General features: G+C 35.0%; 1 protein-coding gene and 1 non-coding gene across 3 annotated transcripts in view; one reads left to right on the top strand and one right to left on the bottom strand.

The window, feature by feature from the left end:
- The window catches only part of Cog1 (conserved oligomeric Golgi complex subunit 1), a 36,618-nt gene that overhangs the window by 13,864 nt on the left and 3,543 nt on the right, over positions 1–19,211 (top strand). For both annotated transcript variants that reach the window (XM_069840218.1, XM_069840220.1), the window contains exons 9-15: positions 1,527–1,719; positions 4,053–4,215; positions 6,433–6,612; positions 8,866–9,020; positions 12,425–12,581; positions 14,837–14,959; positions 16,003–16,206. In XM_069840218.1, the coding sequence (XP_069696319.1) occupies positions 1,527–1,719; positions 4,053–4,215; positions 6,433–6,612; positions 8,866–9,020; positions 12,425–12,581; positions 14,837–14,959; positions 16,003–16,206 (1,175 nt within the window). The remainder of the gene's footprint in view (positions 1–1,526; positions 1,720–4,052; positions 4,216–6,432; positions 6,613–8,865; positions 9,021–12,424; positions 12,582–14,836; positions 14,960–16,002; positions 16,207–19,211) is intronic.
- On the bottom strand, positions 9,411–9,483 carry TRNAY-AUA (transfer RNA tyrosine (anticodon AUA)). Its single transcript has one exon. It is a non-coding gene; the product is annotated as a tRNA-Tyr (tRNA).

Genomic DNA, 19,211 nt, shown 5'->3' with positions numbered 1-19,211 from the left:
TTCACTCTTCTTATTTCTGTCTTCCTTCACACTTTACTTCCGATCGTTTATCCATGGAATATATACAGGACAGTGGCGGTTTCTCGGGGGAGAGAAGGGAGGAACGTCCTCCTCACATTTTCTTCTTTTGAAAGTAAATATCAAATAAAATATGTGCCTTGAAATTCGAAGAAGATTCGATAATTTTTAAGTTCACAGCTATAAGAAAACCTCGGTTGATCGAGTTTTTAACGACGCACGCTCACATGCTGTAGAAAACTGTGAGAAAGATGCGAGATTGTCTGTGTAGAGGAAAGGCACTCCATTCCTCCTCTACTGCAGTTAACACACATAGACAACAGCGCACTAGCGGCCAGAGAAAGAAGCAGAGTTTTAAAGCGAGTAAATGAACGGAGAGGGAGGAGATCCTCCTCTGAATCAGTCATGGGCGGGAAATAGATACCGACTGGTCAAGCAGCAAGCTCACTACCGCTGCCACCTAATGATGTTGCATTCAACTGGACTATAACACATCTAGGAGGAGAGACAACAAAAACAGTTTTAACGGAACGCTATGAAAGACACCATGTAAACTTTTTTTTAATTATAAATCAAAAATATTATTCATTGCACTTTATATAGGCTTACTATTCATGGTTTGAAACTTTCGTGGATATTTGAAAGTCAAAGTCGGGTTTATGTAAAACAAAGAGGAAGTAGTTCTACGTAGTTGGCCCATGAAATTCACTTCTATTCATTGTTTACTAGACAGGGCAACAACCAAGTTGTCAGTTTTGTACAAATATATTTGAAATTGAAAGTAGGTACTCCAAACTACATCATTTTTAACATAAAAAATTAATCGGTCACCGGCAGCTTTGAACAATAATGGTAGTATGACTTTACAAGAACTGACATTCTTCAAAAGCATGTGACACTGAACTTGTAAAATGTACATGTACATGGGGAGCTACGATAGGTAGTGAAATCCGGTCACGCAAACCAGCTATAATGGCTGTGGGGCTCATCGTACTAACCACACGATACCTCCATTCTGGTTAGATGATCGTCCACCTCTGCTTCGGCATGTGACCGTGAGGCCAGCAGCCAGCTGGTCGGTCTTGGCCCTTCTTGGGCTGTAGCACCACGGATTATTATGATTATGATTATTATTATTATTATTATTATTATTATTATTATTATTATTATTATTAAAACTTAATCTTGATTAATTTCTTGAGAATCTGTCCAATGTATGTTGTTGAGTTTACATGGTGTGCTTTTATGCTTTAGATTTGTATTAATTTAAAAATTTTTTAAATCTGTATGCTGATAAGTAAGTTTCTGAGATGCCTTGGAAAGAAATGGTTACTCTTTATAAAAATTCAGAGCTTGACTACAGATGTGAGTTATTTACGATATCACTTACGTTTCATTCTTTTCCTTCCCTGTATTAGGCTTGTTCGTGAGCAGACTTCAAGCACTGATGTCATGTACTTTTGTTATAAATTTGTACAAAGGTTATAGGCTCTTCTTCTCTTTCATAGGCTTGCTTATGAAGACTAAAGGCTACTCACCATGCGTTGAACGTCTTTGTGCAGAATTAGATTCACAATTATTAGCATTACTTCAAGATCTACAGTATTACCTGCAAAATGAATCCGTAATATCGGATAAAGTGACAGACAGGAATGAATTACAAGACCATTTACAAAAGTGTAGCATGGAAAGTATTCAGAAGTGAGTTCTATTGGTTTTTCTTTTATGATACAGTTTTACCTTAGCTTTATATGGCAACAAATGTAACTGTAATGTTTTGCACGCACTGTACCTTGTCTTTGTGTTATGTACTATTTATTCATAATGACAAAGTGCACATACATATAAAACGTTCAAGTTTGCTATTTCTCATCCTTATACTTAACTCAATATATGAAAATGAATTTAAAGTCATTTCGTGTATGGGCCTGAGTTATGGTTGTCAGATGGCTTTTTGTGAAATTTCCGATTTTTTAACAAAAATCGGGAAACCGGTATTTCTGTCATTTTAAATTTATTGCACTGTTTGTTAAACTAAATAAGGTTATCCATAAGATTAATGTCCTACTAATTGAAAAAAAGAAAAAGAAAAGAACATTATTTTATGAAGCTTAATTCTGAGTTTCATATAGAAAGAATATTTTCAAATTTACCTCATGGCTTGTAAAAGTGTAGATAACACTGGCTCAATGTGAAGAACTGACTTATAATGTTACAATCAATTAGTTACAAGATGTTACCACAGTCTATTATATACAGTCACGAAGCTCAATACATAGGAAATATGCATCCATAGATAGTTGCTAACCACTAGGTCGCCTCATCACAGACAATGTGAAATAGTACCGGCACAGTCTATTGTTCTTAGTACCCTTAAGAACTCAAGCTTCGTGACTGTATATACTAGACTGTGATGTTACTAAATGTGCAAAATTAAAACTACTGAAATTTAACTTTCACAAAGTTTTTCAACTTGAAGAGGCAAAAGTGGGAAATTGATTAAATTGGGAAGCTGGAAATAACATAAATTCCCTGAATTTTGGGAAATTTCTAAAAAATAAATCTGGAAATCTGGCAATCCTAACCTAAGTACTCTTGCTTGGTTCCCTTGTGGAAAGGAATCATACACTCTGCACCTATTAAATAATAAAACTGCTTATATTTCGATACAAACGAATGAATATATTTATGCTCGACCATGCTGAAATGTAGTAATTATACACCTGGTAGCAGACCTTTAATGCATGTCATTAAAGTGCACCTACTCATTAAAGGTCAGGTCTTTCAGCCAATGACGACTCAGGTTACAACTGTTCAGCCAATGACAGGTCAGCTTTCTATCATTATAAAACCGCAAGTATCGATTATTCTCGGATATGCAATCAAAAGAGAATTAGCGAAAAGTCATGGAGGCTGGAAATCCAATACTGTCGCAGAAGATTATGTTCTGTTACTATAATAATTAGCGTTAATTGTAAATAATATTCAAATAAATTCAATTTGTCATCTCGTTTTTCATTGTCTAATTTAATTTCAATGTTATCTCTGTAGGTTCGTATGGCCTAGCAAGGTCAATGTGGACATCTGTTCCTCGGAAAAAAATCAATACTTTCGCGTCTGCGCACATCTCACAACATACGGAACATTGCTCAATGTCAAATACAAATAAAATTAATAATATCAAGTTAGAAATATGGTCGAGCATAAAAAGTCGTATGAAACTCGCCTATAATGGCAATTAAGAAGCTCGTATGAAAATTATGAAACTCGCTTGCGCTCGTTTCATAAATATCCATACTCACTTCTTAATTATAGGCTCGTTGCATAATGTACTATTATGTTTTCATTGCAAACGTCTAATATAATTACTCCAGCCTTCATAATGCTGATGTCGTCCATACTGGTTCTTGCAAGCATGCCGAAAGTTCTGAAATGAAGCCCCTTTCAATTCGCTAATATCACGGAAAAACACTGTTTTTAATGTCAGTTTATTATATTAGAACAGAACAAAGACTGCTGGTGCCAAATTGTTCCTGTATGAGTCGATATATTCTATAAAGATGTAATGTGTAACACTTTCAGTACGTTAATATTTCTTCTTTAATTTAGTCGTGTATAACCTGCTGTACAACATAAAAAATTAATTTCACTATTCACAAATATGGACGTATCATAATTACATACTGTCCAGGCTTCACTGCCATAGGTTAAAAATAGGCCTATCTAAGATCTTATACACTCTGACAAGTATTTTTTTGAACCAGTGAAAGTTTGAAAACCTGATTAATGATATTCATGGCACTGTTATAATTGAGAATTTTTGTTGGGATATCAGCTTCATTTCTATATGATATGTTATATCCCAGATATTTAAATGAAGATACTTGTTCTATAGGTTGTTTGTGCATAAAATCATTGCACTAGCAGAAACATAGTACAGACACAGAAACAAAATTTGAGCCACCTGAATTTTGTCTCAGTATGTACATAGTACCTATTGACTGTGTTTTCAATTAATGACATGTTATTTTCAGATTACTTCAGTTCATCAAAACGCAATGTTTATCTGAAGTGGAAGGAAAAAGCGTACATGATGCTTGTGTAGTAATGATAGCAAGATTTCTTCAGGCTTTATGTGATCTTTGTCCAAACTTACAAAAATGCTTTTCCCTCAGTCAGAACAATAACAGCATTAAGGTAATTATTCTTCTGAATGCTATGCTAGTATGATTATGTTATTGGTTTCATCATTCTTCAAGTTATATGTTAAAAATTAATACTACAAGGTATATGGTATGAAAGCAGCCATATTATTCCTTCAGACACCTACATTTGGGTTTGAATTGATGACATTAAAAGATGTTCAGAATATTAAGCAGTTCTAATGTAGTTTATCATTGAATTACAGTGAATTTACCGAATGTTTCGTTGTTTTAATGCCTTGTTGATCTCCTGACTTCACTGATTGTAGAAAATTTGGCCAGATGTAAATAAAGGAGTCTTTGATCATGGCTCAACGGAGAATGCCCTTACCCATGTGGCCATGTATGTATACATACATACAATAATATACAGTATGTGTTTATATGTTCCATGTATATGTGCTATTTCATCTGCATTTTCCAACACAACCAAATAGTAGCACAAGAGAAAGGCTTTTGACGTCTTTAATGTTTTATTTCTGTTCATTACTACAGTAAATATATCTGTATAGAATGCAGGAAACTCAACTAATGACACTAAAAGATCTGTTGAACTGTTCGTAATAATTAATTGATAAACTAGTGGACTTACTCGTGTTAATTATATAAGATTTGTCCGGCTTACAGCTGTTTCAGTGCTTCATCACACCATCCTCAGAGCCTACTAGATCATGGCGTCATCTCGAACTTCTCTGCCTGTTATGTCGGTGTGTTTGATTGTTGAAGGGTGGAGTCAAATAGTGTGTGTGTACTGAAATTGATCTGTGTGTTGAGAATTTGACCGGGGTGTGTTTTAGTGTGTTTGTTTATTTCGTATTGTTCTAGTGTGTTGAGTTTTTGGTTCTTGGTTTGTATGTGTAGGATTTCCATGTCCATATTTATGTTATTGTATGTATGGTTAGCATTGGTTATGTGATCGGCGTATGTAGATGTATTGTGTCCTCTGGTTATTGCTTTAATGTGTTCTTTGTAGCGTGTTTGGAATGATCTGCCTGTGTGTCCTATGTAGAACTTATCGCAACTATTACATATGAGTTTGTATACACCTGTGTGGTCGTATTTATTTGTTTGTGTTTTTTGTGTGTTGAGATGTCTTTGTAGTGTGTTTTCTGTTCTGTATGTTATGTTGTATTTCTGCTTTCTGAATGAAGATGCGATCTTATGTGTGCTTCAACAATCAAACACACCCACACAACAGGCAGAGAAGTTCGAGATGACGCCGTGATCTAGTAGGCTCTGAGGATGGTGTGTGAAGCACTGAAACAGCTGTAAGCCGGACAGATCTTACATAATTAACACGAGTAAGTCCACTAGTTTATCAATTAATTATATTTAAGTGTTAAAAGTAGTGTACGCAAGATTCAAAATGGATGTTCGTAATCATTTTCAACTATATTACCTTAGAATAAATTGTGTAAATTATGAAGATTTTATTAGTATATTTTGAATCGACAAACCATTGTTTTGGGATCTGACTAAAAATTTTATTTGAGATATCCTTGAATGGATAGCAGTCATTCGACATATCCCACAGTTGAGCTACTGCTGCCTTACAGCCTGCAACCAATGAAACTGCATAGGAAAATAATGAAGACAATTGAGCTACATGAGTTCAGAACAGGTCATTTGACTAAGTCCTTCACAGCATGACAGCGCTTGCCTGCCAATCTGGAGTTGCGTTCGGGCACAGGTTTGATTCCCGCTTGGGCTGATTACCTAGCTGGGTTTTTTCCGAAGTTTTCCCGAACCATAAGAAAAATGTCGGGTAATCTATGGTGAATCCTTGGCCTCATCTCGCTATCACCAATTCCATCGATGCTAAATAACCTCGTAGATGATACAGCGTCGTTAAATAACCAAGTAAAATAAAAAAAAACAGCATGACAGTGGTATTGGTAACAGTAAGAAAGTGGACAGTAATAATGATAAGAACAATTATAAAGAGAAGGACGAGGTAGAGTAGAAGGAAGAAGAAGGAAAATAGTAAAATAATGCCATATTTAAACCAACAACAAAAAGTAATGTTAGGTGGAATAGGTAACAGATGATTAAAAAATTGAAGTGCGAATTTACTTGAACTTATATATGCAGATGTACAGTTTTCTATTTGTTTATTATTACATTTGAAATTTTGTGATAGTATATTTATACACAGAACGAAATCAGTGACTGATGAGTGTATCTTTAATTTTAAATGATGATTACTTTGCAGACTGTAGTAAGTAGTACACCAGCATCCAGTCCCTGGCAAGATGCATGTTCACTGCTTCAGCAAGAAAGTGTGACAACCTGGCAGAAATGGCAATATTTAATTTCCAACAGACTCACAGCATTAGCAAAAGCAAAGCTCTGTCAGCCACAAAACCTTAGTACTCTCCTTCACTCCATTCCAGTAAGTTACCAGATATTAGAACATTATTATTAATTTTAAAGAAATGTAGTGATTATCATGATACAAGTAGAGGAGTAAGAATTTGAATTGCTTGCTTTGAAATGCATGTACTGTATATCAAACAATAAGTTTGTTGGATATAGGATTTGTTTTGATTAGTAGGTATTTTTTTTTTTTTTTTTTTTAGATTAGGTAACCTGATTGGTTGATTACTGGGTAAAACCAGTTTTCGTGAACAGTTTTTCACGAGTTTTTTTTATATGGCAGAATAAGAAATGACTTGATCTCACAGATTTAGTAAACATTACCAAGGAAAAACAGTGCCTAAAATTAATGTACTAGTTAAGAAATAAATTATGCAAACTAGCTTGTGTTAACATTTGCATTTAAACCAGTAGCTGACAGTATTATATAATGACTGACAGCATTTACAGTACTGTTTTGCTCAAGATTATGATTAATAATGTCACGCAATCTAACAATGAGTCTCCCATTGAAACCAGATAAAAGCCAAACAGTCTAGCACTAAAGGTAAGCGTTCACTACATCATATCACATTCCTCGTACAAATCGCACACAACGGATATTTTAAGTGCAGTGCGTTCACTGTAATGGCTCCACCTCATCGGATTCCCCTATCAGCTGTTTAAAACATGACGTCGTACGATATTGACATTGCTGAAAACAGAGGAGTTGAGGTTAGGTCTATTAATTATGACTGTTAGCGAATAAGAATTTGTAATTGCTTCATGCGTCTTAATTGAAGAGGAAGAAACGAAAAAAATATTGGTTACATAATATATATGTAAGAAATGACTTGATTACTGTGATCAGAATGTCTCAAATTATTCTTCGCAATTTTCTACAAGCGAAATAAGTTTTCCGTCTGCCAGTTTCGAGCAACCTGAACATGGCACAACATAATAGTAACAATTGACCAATTAAAATTGATTTATTAAAGAAGGTCAGGATCGCACGCACGCATCGGAAAAGTTGCTCATCCGAGAAACGTGGACGGATTTGCCGAGAGACGATGTGTGCGATACGATGTAGTGAACACGGTTACATAACAATTACAGCAAAGATAGTCTTTTTCTGATCCGTGCGATTCATCCATGTAGTGACGCTTACCTTGAGAGTCCCTTTTTTACTTGTGTGAGCAGATTTCCATTTTATATCTTATTAATAAAGAATTGCAATTAAATGTCAGGTACTGGAGCCTTTACCTTATCTGATTCGACTGTTGTAGGGAAAGTCTCGCACAAGAAATAATTATCATCATCATTAGTACACACTAATGTACGGATCTGGAAATTAGTAATGGTTTGGACTTGGCTATCATACCAATGTATGAAGAAAAACTTAGGGGTTCTTGCTTGGCCTACCTTATTATATCTCATTGTAATGGCTAAGAAGTGATGCGCTTTTTAATTCTATATTTGTGTTTATTATACATTCTGTGCTACAGTTAATATAATGAAATATACACAGTCTTCATCATGTGCATTGAACTATTCCTATGCAAAAACAACTTAGTACTGTAATCTTAAGAATCTCTAAAAGAAAATAATATTTCAGTGGTTATTTAGCCATTGTGGTATACCTGGACCGGAGGGAAAAAGACCTTTGGGGAGGCCGAGACATAGGCGGGAAGATAATATTAAAATGGATTTGAGGGAGGTGGGATATGATTGTAGAGACTGGATTAATCTTCCTCAGGATAGGGACCAATGGCGGGGTTACGTGAGGGCAGCAATGAACCTCCGGGTTCCTTAAAAGCCAGTAAGTAAGTAAGGTATACCTGGAAGTAAAAAAGTTAACATTGCGAAACAGGCAACTCATTTACAACCAAGATCTTTGCTAATGATATCTTTATCCAGTGCCTTTGTTTCAATTGATTCTCATTTTACAAACAAATGGATTAACAATTGGCTCGCCACCAGCGTAGCTCAGTTGACTAAGGCATTTACCTGCTGGTACAGAGTTGCGCTCAGGCATGGGTTCGACCCCCACTTGGGCTGATTCCCAGTTTTCCCCACTCATGAGGCAAATGTCAGGTAATGTACAGTGAATCCTCGCCCCATCAGGGCAGTCCATAATCTTATTGATTGCCCCTTGTAAATACTGTCTATACAGTCACTTTAAGTGGATGCTTAATTTGCTAAAAATAGTTGTTTTTTATTACAATTATTTAAACTGATAAATCAAGTTGTGTTTTCAACAACTTTCCTCATTAGAGCGTTTGTATTGCAGCAGTGGGATGTTGTTAGTATTGAAGAAGAAGCAGAAGAAGGACGAAGCATTCGCTCAGATATCAAAGTTCCATCACAGCCAAGTCTTCCACTTCAGTCTCTTCTTGATTCCATGGCCAAACAAATGAATGCTGTAGCACCCCATACATTACCACGGTTTGTAGTGTGAAGTAGAGAAAGGACGCATATTTAGTGCAGTCATACATTTTATTTGACAAGATGTATGCACACATGTATATTCAAACTATTCTTTCTAGTTATTTTTATTTGATTAGTACTCATTAGAGCATACGCAATGCTGTAAGTTAACTGATCATAAACCTACGAAAAATACGTGAATAATTACAGTCAGCTAGTTTAAACTCTTTAAAAAACTATAGAAATAGATAATATATGAATGTTTACAGTGATTAGGGGAAACAGGGTTGCCACTTTCAATTAATTATTATATTACTGTCTTAATGATAGAAGAGTGAAATGCCAAAAGTAAAAATCACCAAACAATCTAAAATAACGATGAAAGAGTAATGGAACGGAGAAAATTCTCTCCGGCGCCGGGATTTGAACCCGGGTTTTTCAGCTCTATGTGCTGATGCTTTATCCACTAAGCCACACCGGATACAACCCCGGCGTCGGATAGAATCGTCTCAGATTAAGCTCCAACTCTTGGGTTCCCTCTAGTGGCCGCCCCCTGCACTACGTCATAAATGTCTATGAACGTAGGACCGAAGTCCACACATGTGCTGAGGTGCACTCGTTATGAGTGACTAGTTGGGCGGGATCTGATGGAATAAGCGCCATCTTAAATCACGAAGTGATTTACGCGTATCATATGTGTTATTTTAATGTACCGAAGTACATATGATATTTCCATGCAGATATTCTGCGTTATCATACGATGAAAGAGTAATGGAACGGAGAAAAATTCTCTCCGGCACCGGGATTTGAACCCGGGTTTACAGCTCTACATGCTGATGCTTTATCCACTAAGCCACACCGGATACAACCCCGGCGTCAGATAGAATCGTTTCAGATTAAGCTTCAACTCTTGGACTTCGGTCCTACGTTCATAGACATCTATGACGTAGTGCAGGGGGCGGCCACTAGAGGGAACCCAAGAGTTGGAGCCGATTCTATCCGACGCTGGGGTTGTATCCGGTGTGGCTTAGTGGATAAAGCATCAGCACGTAGAGCTGAAAACCCGGGTTCAAATCCCGGCGCCGGAGAGAATTTTTTTCTCCGTTCCATTACTCTTTCATCGTATGATGACGCAGAATATCTGCATGGAAATATCATATGTACTTCGGTACATTAAAATAATATATAATCTAAAATAAGTCATACATATAAAAAAAGTCTTGTTCGATTTTAAGTATAACTTGAAGTTGAAATTTAATTAAATCAGTGATGAGCTTTTAAATAACCGAGAGTTTAATGATTAATATTTAAAAGAAAAGTTCATATTTTAAGTAATAACTCAGATCACATATAACAGATTGATCAACCTTATGGGCTATGCTGTCATCTAGTGATTGCAGAAGAAGTCACGTTATAGCTCCCATTTGAATTGCATGGAGCAATTGTACTTCCATCTAGCAGTTGTTACCAATCGACACTGGTGATCCTGGTGGTTGTTCCTCTCCACATGTTACTGTTTTTAACATGGGGATGACCTGTCTGTTATATATGTGATCAGGAGTAATGCTTTTACAATGAATACAATATTTTACAGCATGTGTGAACAGAATATGCTAAATAGCCTCAATTGTGCAGATGATAACGGTGATCCTGATGGTGCCAAAGATGACTGATAGCGATTAGTAATAGTGATGATGATGATAAGGACGATGATAATGATGAAGAGGAAATTATGATATTTTTAATAAAACTTAAACTTCGGAAATAGATCTTTTTTTGTAGAAGTATATTTTTACTGTTAGAAATTCGAGAATGAAAATCTGGCTAAAATTAACATATTTTTTTGTAGCATGAATTTAAACATTTAGGGCCGTATTCATAGACATTTTTAGCGCGGGCTTTCGGTGGATTATCAGCGTTTTTCGTATTCATAAACCAGTGTTAGCGATAGGATATGATTTGAATTCTGTACTAGTAACCAATGGATAGCCGGGGCTAGCTTAGTACGCGTGCTGCGAAATGTCTATGAATACCACCCTTAAAATTTTATAATTTAAACTTTGCACTACTTTTTTCATGATTGTTCTCTAAACATTAGGACCAGTTTCATAAAATATAGTGAACATTACTTGAATGGGTTATTTATGAAAGGGCCTAAGTCTTGAATACTAAATTGTTAGCAATTTAAGAAAAACTGCTTGTTGGCCGAAATTTTAAAATTAAGGCTGAAATAAAAATTATCATAAATTCTACTAAGCATTATAGAGTGTGAAACTTAGTCCTCTTCATATCTAAATCGATGTATCTACATCCATAGAGCAGTATTACATTACAAACTCATTTTCACAAAATTAGCGACTTAGGCCCTTTCATAAATAACCCATTCACTTAGAATTTACATATTATTATTCAGGGATCTTGAGTTTGACAGTATTTAATAATTGCAATGAACATAATAATTATGTTGATAAAATTTCAGATTTGAAAAGAATACGTTTTTAAGTTTGTCACGCTGATGACTGTTGCAATAGCTCAAGGAAATGCTATAACTGTTATCTCATTCTGGAATTTTTTTTTTTTAAATACATTTGCTTATTTCTTGTTAAGCCTACTACAAAAATATAACAAATTAAAAAGGGTATGTACTACTTTCCATTGTCCATCACCCTGCGGTACATTGTTTCATTCCCTTTGTGAGTAATGGAAGAGATTCGTCTTTCGTCCATGGGACCTAGGTGCTTGTCCCTTGTAACGTGCTGTCCTGTATTGTCTCAATTATGGCTCTGTCGTGTTGACAACACGACAAGCATTGGCCCATAGATATATACGATCTCCTACACCACTTTGGATTGTAAGTTGCTATGAAAGATGGAGGTAAAACTTGGCGGAGGAAGAAAGAAAATATTATTTTCCATTAAAACCTCTAGTATTCTATACTTTATGAGTACTATAGTGCAGTCTTGCTTTATAATGAATTATGAATTGGATTGGAATTAATAAAAATTAGTGCAGTTTTGATTTTTCACTGTAATTTTTAGCTCCATCTTGATATTTTTTAATTCATCGACTGTTACAATGATGACAAACAAAATTTTCGTTAATTAACGATAATGGTAATGAGTTTAGTGATGCTGATAATGATGGTGGTGGTGGCGGTGGTGGTGGTGTATGTTGTGATGTAGGTTTGGTATGGGGTGTAGATCATTGTGACAGCAACTTTGACAGTGGTAGTATTGCACTGATACATAGCGGTAGCAGTGGTGGTAGTGACATTGATAGTTATCCACAACTTATGGTAAAGTTCGGAAACATTTCTATCTGCGAAAGATCAGTAAAGTACATGAATAAATTTTTGTGTAATTGCTAGATCATAAGATAGAAAGAAGACGATAAATGTAATTATGTATCATATTAATTTGCAGAAAAATTCATCAAGACTTGGTAGAATTCTTGGTGGATAATATGTTCGGGCATTATGAAGATATTAGCAACAATGCTATCATTTCTCAGGCCCAGGCTCTACAATTACTTCTAGATATCAAGTATCTCACAATGTTGCTTGTGCCACGAGATAATAAGGTGACTATCAAGAAATTATTAACATCTCTTAACATCTTATAATATTGAATAATTTTTATATGTATCACTAACTTTTGCACTATGAGTGATTATTGTTTAGTTTGAACCTCATAAGTGACACAAATAAGGTATCGCTCATGAGACGACTAAGCCAGGAGATAATGGAGTAGAGTGGCCAGTTCCTTTCCCCCCTCCATTGCATACATCGCTGACTAGTAACGTATGCACTAATCAGACTTCAGATGCATACAAACAATTATTGTTCTTCTTTGATACATATCATCAAGTAAGATGTACTGCCTGATAATAGATGTACAGTAGTAGCAAAAAAAAACCGGACCAACCCTTGTAATTGCTTTCAGAGCCTTGTTCACTCCAGAGTACGATAGACTGGTAACTAAGACTTCCATGGTTCGAATCCTGCCTGAGAAGGAAACTTTTTTTTGTTCCTTATTCAAATTTATTCCCAATACTTTTCAATTGCTGGTAAAATTCATGGTCTGGGAATAATAAGTTAATTAAGTAGTAAAATATCTCTGCAATTGGAAAGTATTGGGAATAAATTTGAATAAGAAACAAAAAAAAAAGTTTCCTTCTCAGGCAGGATTCGAACCACGAAAATCTTAGTTGCCAGTCTATTGTGCTCTGAGTGAACAAGGCTCTGAAATCAGCTACAAGGGTCGGTCTGTTTTTTTTTTTTACCACTACTGTACATATCAGCCAGAACTTCAATCGGAAGTATATGACTGATTATACAGTTTATTGTGTCATAAATAGTGTTGTTTTTTTTTTTTTTTCATTTCATACATCGTGCACAAAAGTGCATTAATTTTAAGAGAGAATTCTTTATGCCGAAAGGAAGCAAAACAATAGTCGCTCATGATGGGATTCCATTGCTCAGAAACTGTCTAATTATGTTGTCTGTTTACAAGGCGATTGTAATTGTCTATTAGTATATAATAACTGAGATTTGTTATTTATTACAAATATCAGAAAAAAGTTTCGAAATGGCTTAATAAAAAAAAGAAGTACGCTTTTCCTGGATTAGCCAAATGAAATCAATTTCTAATCATTCTGTCTTAGAATAACTGGTAACTGATAAATGTAGAACATAATAGAGGAAATTTCGGCTTATTATATTTTCACTTTTAATAAATTACATTCCAACTTTTCTGTTTTTATCTGAACCATAATGACGATTACATACAGGATGTTGCAAACAAGTGGCATAAAAGACGTGAAACCTTGAACTAAAAGTACAGGCACATTGCAATCACAACTTGGTGGAGGAAGGAAGATTATTAAGACATTTTTGTTTGTTGAGTGACCAATGTTATCTTTTAAAATTAATATTCCACAGTATACCTTCAAATGGGAATTTTTTTTTCAAATCTTAACACGTCCAATTTCTGTTAAATGCTATAAATATGTGTCTCTCTCTCTGTAATAAACGATGATTTTTCGTTGGTGAAAATTTATATGAATTGATGGCAAAATAATCTTTAATATTTCACTGCAGAAAATATTTTGTTCATTTTAAGTTTTTGGCATCTGAAGCTGAAATGTATTTTCAAATATTGGACATGTTTTGAAAAAAAAAAACTCCTCAACTGTATGTCAACTGACAGGAAATGAAAAATATGATCTTGCAACATTTTTATATTTTAGCATTAAAATTGCCAATATTTAAGTATTTAATTTGTTTTGTATATTCATTAATTCATTCATAATGCTCTGCCCAAGGACAGGTCTTTCACTGCAAACTCAGCATTCTCAAATCTTTCATATTTTCCGCCTTCCTGTTAGTCTCTACATACAATCCAGTCTCCACATACAATCCATATATCATATCATAATGTTGTCTATCATCCGATATTTTCTTCTGCCCTGAATTTTTCTTTTGTTCACCATTCTTCCCAGTGCACCTTTAGCAGGCAGTTTCTTCTCAGCCAGTGACCCAGCCAATTCCTTTTTCTCTTCCTGATCAGTTTGAGCATTATTCTTTCTTCATCCACTCTTTCTAGCACGGCTTCATTTTTTATTCTGTCTGTCCATTTCACATGCTTCATTCTTCTCCATATCCAAATTTCAAATGCTTCTAGTCGATTCTATTCACTTCGTCGTAATATCCATGTTTCTGCACCATACAATGACATACTGCACACAAAGCACTTCACTAGTCTCTTCCTTAGTTCTTTTTCCAGAGATCTGCAGAAGCAGTTAATACTTTTTTTATTGTGTATGATTTCTTTTAGGCGCTGATGGGAAAATCACAAGTAATAAGTGACAAGTTTGAAGATAAAATAGATCCATTTGATTTAGATGTTTTCTGTCCGTACATTCAAAACAATATAAAGAGGAGTGTTCAAAGAACTCAGGTAATACTATTTATGTTTCTGTCGGTAGTGCACGAGTTTTAAAATAGTATAAAGTGTAGAAATAGATTTAATTAATAGACTATGTGGGCTATTCCATCTCAAATCGACCGAAATATAGAGAAAATTGACCTTGCAGTTTTTAAATACAATGAAACTTTTTTTGTACGTAGAGAACGTATTTTTTACTGGTGCACCGTTGATAAGAAAGTATTGAAAATATCAAATAAAGAAAATAAATAATACGCGCGTGAACTAACCAGCTGACTATGAGACGGGAACTAGCTGAGACAAGCAAGGCCAGGAAACAAACACGTGATGTTTCGGCTAGTAACACATAGCTGGGCTAGCTTTATCATAAGTTTTCATAAACACAAGAGTAAAATGACGCCCAACGCTCGCTTATCTTCAGCTCTCGGCCAGTGCATGCGATACTGCGCTGTTCAAGTCTAGCATGTGAAAATAATTTATTTAATACTCTCGAAATTTATTGCCGAGCCACTAAGCAAACAATGCAGAAGTCCCTCTTAATAATGCAAGGTTTTTTCTCAATATTTTTTACAGTTTTACAAATGGGCAAAAAGCCTAAAAGTAAGTAAAATCAGATTATCTGTCTCTCTGTATACAATAAAAATAAGGATTACTTCTTAACATAACCTGCCAAATGTCAACTTCAAAATGAGCTCCAGTTCAATGTTCTGCAGTAAATGATTTCAGAGTTCTTAGCGCTGAAAGAGGCTTGTTTTTATAAAATACGCTAAATTTGACGCTCAATAGTACGAAAACCGTTTGACTTTCGATAGTATATTTTTGAAAATACACTGTCCTTTGCACCTTGTATAAATAGGGAAAAAATTAGAGTATTAAAAAAATGGGAGGTTTTTTACTGATCGATTTCATATGGAATAGCCCGTGTACTATATATAATGAGAAGTTTGAAGTCCCTACGCCATAAAATGGGAAAGTAAATTTTTGTGTCACAATGCCTTCTCTTTATGCTGCTTATAATGAGAAACTAAGAAATAGATTTTTATTGGCTTTGACAGGGTTTACTAGGCGTGCTTGTAGCATGGCCAGAGAAACTGGCCATTGTATCAGGACTACGTGCTGCAACAAGCAACACGGTTGAGGACCCCAGTGTGCTATCTCTCTGCAATAATGCCCCCTGGTTCTCCCTTCTGCCAGTCACAGGACCACCGGGCACTCGCATTTTAATTGGCATTCCTCAGATTCACACTGATAAACCTCAGGTACGTGGGTATCATGCAATGCATAGTACTAAAAATAGTCAATTTCTTAAAAACATAAAATTACTTAGTCATATGTTAAAAAGTGTTACAATTTTAAACACTTTTCGACAGACGGCCCGTTTCGACGTTATGTCTCGTCTTCTTCAGTGTCTCCTGAACTACTGGTGATCTTGAATTCTGCGATGTCCATTTGTCGATAGTAGGGGTGGGGATGTTTTGCTCTTATGGTGGGGGCCGGTTGTTTTTGTGTTATGACGTATCATGACGTCAAATAATGTGTGGGTATTGAACTGTAATTGTGTGTTAAGTATATGTTGTGAATATGTTATTGTATGTTTATATATTTCGTATTGTTCTAGGATGTTTAACTGTGAACTTTTTGGTGTGATCTGTAAAATTTCCATATTTGTTTCTATATTATTGTAGTCATGATTATTGTTGATAATGTGGTCTGCATAATTTGATGTGATGTAGGGTTTGGTTATAGCTTTAATATGTTCATTATACTTACTTACTTACAAATGGCTTTTAAGGAACCCGAAGGCTCATTGCCGCCCTCACATAAGCCCACCATCGGTCCCTATCCTGAGCAAGATTAATCCAGTCTCTATCATCATATCCCACCTCCCTCAAATCCATTTTAATATTATCCTCCCATCTACGTCTTGGCCTCCCCAAAGGTCTTTTTCCCTGCTACATGCCCTGCTCATCTCAAACGTCTGGATTTAATGTTCCTAATTATGTCAGGTGAAGAATACAATGCGTGCAGTTCTGCGTTGTGTAACTTTCTCCATTCTCCTGTAACTTCATCACGCTTAGCCCCAAATATTTTTCTAAGCACCTTATTCTCAAACACCCTTACCCTATGTTCCTCTCTCAGAGTGAGAGTCCAAGTTTCACAACCATACAGAACAACCGGTAATATAACTGTTTTATAAATTCTAACTTTCAGATTTTTTGACAGCAGACTAGATGATAAAAGCTTCTCAACCGAATAATAACACGCATTTCCCATATTTATTCTGCGTTTAATTTCCTCCCGAGTGTCATTTATATTTGTTACTGTTGCTCCAAGATATTTGAATTTCATTATATCTTGTGTGAAAGGATCTTCCTGTCTGTCCTATGTAAAAATGTGGGCAACTATTGCATTTTAGTTTGTAAACTCCAGTTGAATTATATTTATTTTAATGCTATAACCAAACCCTACATTACATCAAATTATGCAGACCACATTATCAACAATAATCATGACTACAATAATATAGAAACAGATATGGAAATTTTACACATCACACCAAAACGTTCACAGTTTAACATCCTAGAACAATACGAAATATATAAACATACAATAACATACCCACAACATATACTTAACACACAATTACAGTTCAATACCCACACATTATTCGACGTCATGATACGTCATAACACCCAAACAACCAGCCACCACCATAAGAGCAACAGATCCCCACTCCTACTATCGACAAATGCACATCGCAGAATTCAAGATCACCATTAGTTCAGGAGATACTGAAGAAGACGTGACATAATGTCGAAATGGGCCGTCTGTTGAAGGTATATGCCTTTTTTAAAATTTTAACACTTTTTAACGTATGACTAAGTAATTTTATGTTCTTAACAAACAAAGTGTTACGGTGAACTTTAATCAATGAGTCAATTTCTTCAGTATAATTAGGCTGAAATATCCTGTAGTAGTGTGGACTATGTTTTCTTCAAGTCCAGACTACCCTTTTTGTCGGCAACTGTTCTAGAAGAGTACTTCCCTGAATAAATGATATTTGAAAACCAGGAAGCATCTAGTTTATTTTTCTGCGTGTTTGCATGCATGTGCTTGCACATGTGAATTTATGCGCACATACGCACACTCTCTCTCTTTCCATTGTGTTACCTCGTATGAAATTGTCTTTCAGCAATGATGTTGTCAAACTTCTTATTCATTAAGGGGAGAGGATGGTATTTTTTAAAACTTTTTTCCTATTTGGTGTAAAATATTAATTTTTTGTATGTAGAGAGCTGATAGCTGTGGCAACCCAACCAAATAAAAATATTTTGAAAAAAAAAAAAATTATTTGGGAGCCCAAATTTGAAAAAAAATATACCCAATGCAGGATTGTACTAAAACCAATATATCTAAACCGTTTTTAAAGATAGATTCAAACAGTTTTCTGCAATGTATTTGCAAAAGCATGTTCTACAAACTGTCTGTAACAGAATTTTGATATTAGTCTCTATGTTTGTAAACTAAACAATTATAATTTAATAACAATTTTCTGATTTCCTTTCTTGCAAACAAGCGGACGTATTTTTAAAATGAAATCAATTAACAAAATTCTGTTACAGAGAAAAGTTTCCTAATAGTCAAAAGAATGTGTGTTCTAAATTTCATGCATGTATCTTTAATAGTTCAGAAATTATATCCATTTTTGTCTGGCAATGTAGCAAAAAAATGAAGTTACTGGAAACTGATAAAAGTGGGCGTGTGATTTAAAAATCCATAGCGCAGGAAGTTTAAAAATGACGTCTCAACATCCGATAAGGGCACAAATACCCACCCATATCAAAGGGTATTTTAAAGAAAATTTTTTTTTTTTAATTTAATTTACCGGAAACAACAATAAAAGTGGGCGAGTGATTTAAAAATCCATAATGCAGGAAGTTTGAAAATGGCGACTCAACGTCCGGTAAGGGCACAAATACCCACAAAATGTTATGCTATGCATTCCACACATATCACAGAGTATTTTAAAGAATTTTTTGTTTTTTTTTTTTAAATTTACTCATTTTTCACCAAAAAATACCATCCTCTCCCCTTAAAAAAAAAAGAGAGTTTATTAAGAATCTTGGCACAGAATCTGAGTGATAATCATGAATTCTGTCGTACTTTCTGGGATATGAAATGCAAGTAATTTTAAGTTTATTTACAAAAATTGCTTAAATTTTATTCACTTAGAGCATTATAAAAGTTACTAGTCCTTCAATTC

This window comes from Periplaneta americana, chromosome 11 (assembly GCF_040183065.1).
Source record: "Periplaneta americana isolate PAMFEO1 chromosome 11, P.americana_PAMFEO1_priV1, whole genome shotgun sequence".
Taxonomy (NCBI): Eukaryota; Metazoa; Arthropoda; class Insecta; order Blattodea; family Blattidae; genus Periplaneta; species Periplaneta americana.
This window is presented reverse-complemented; position numbering and strand designations above follow the sequence as displayed.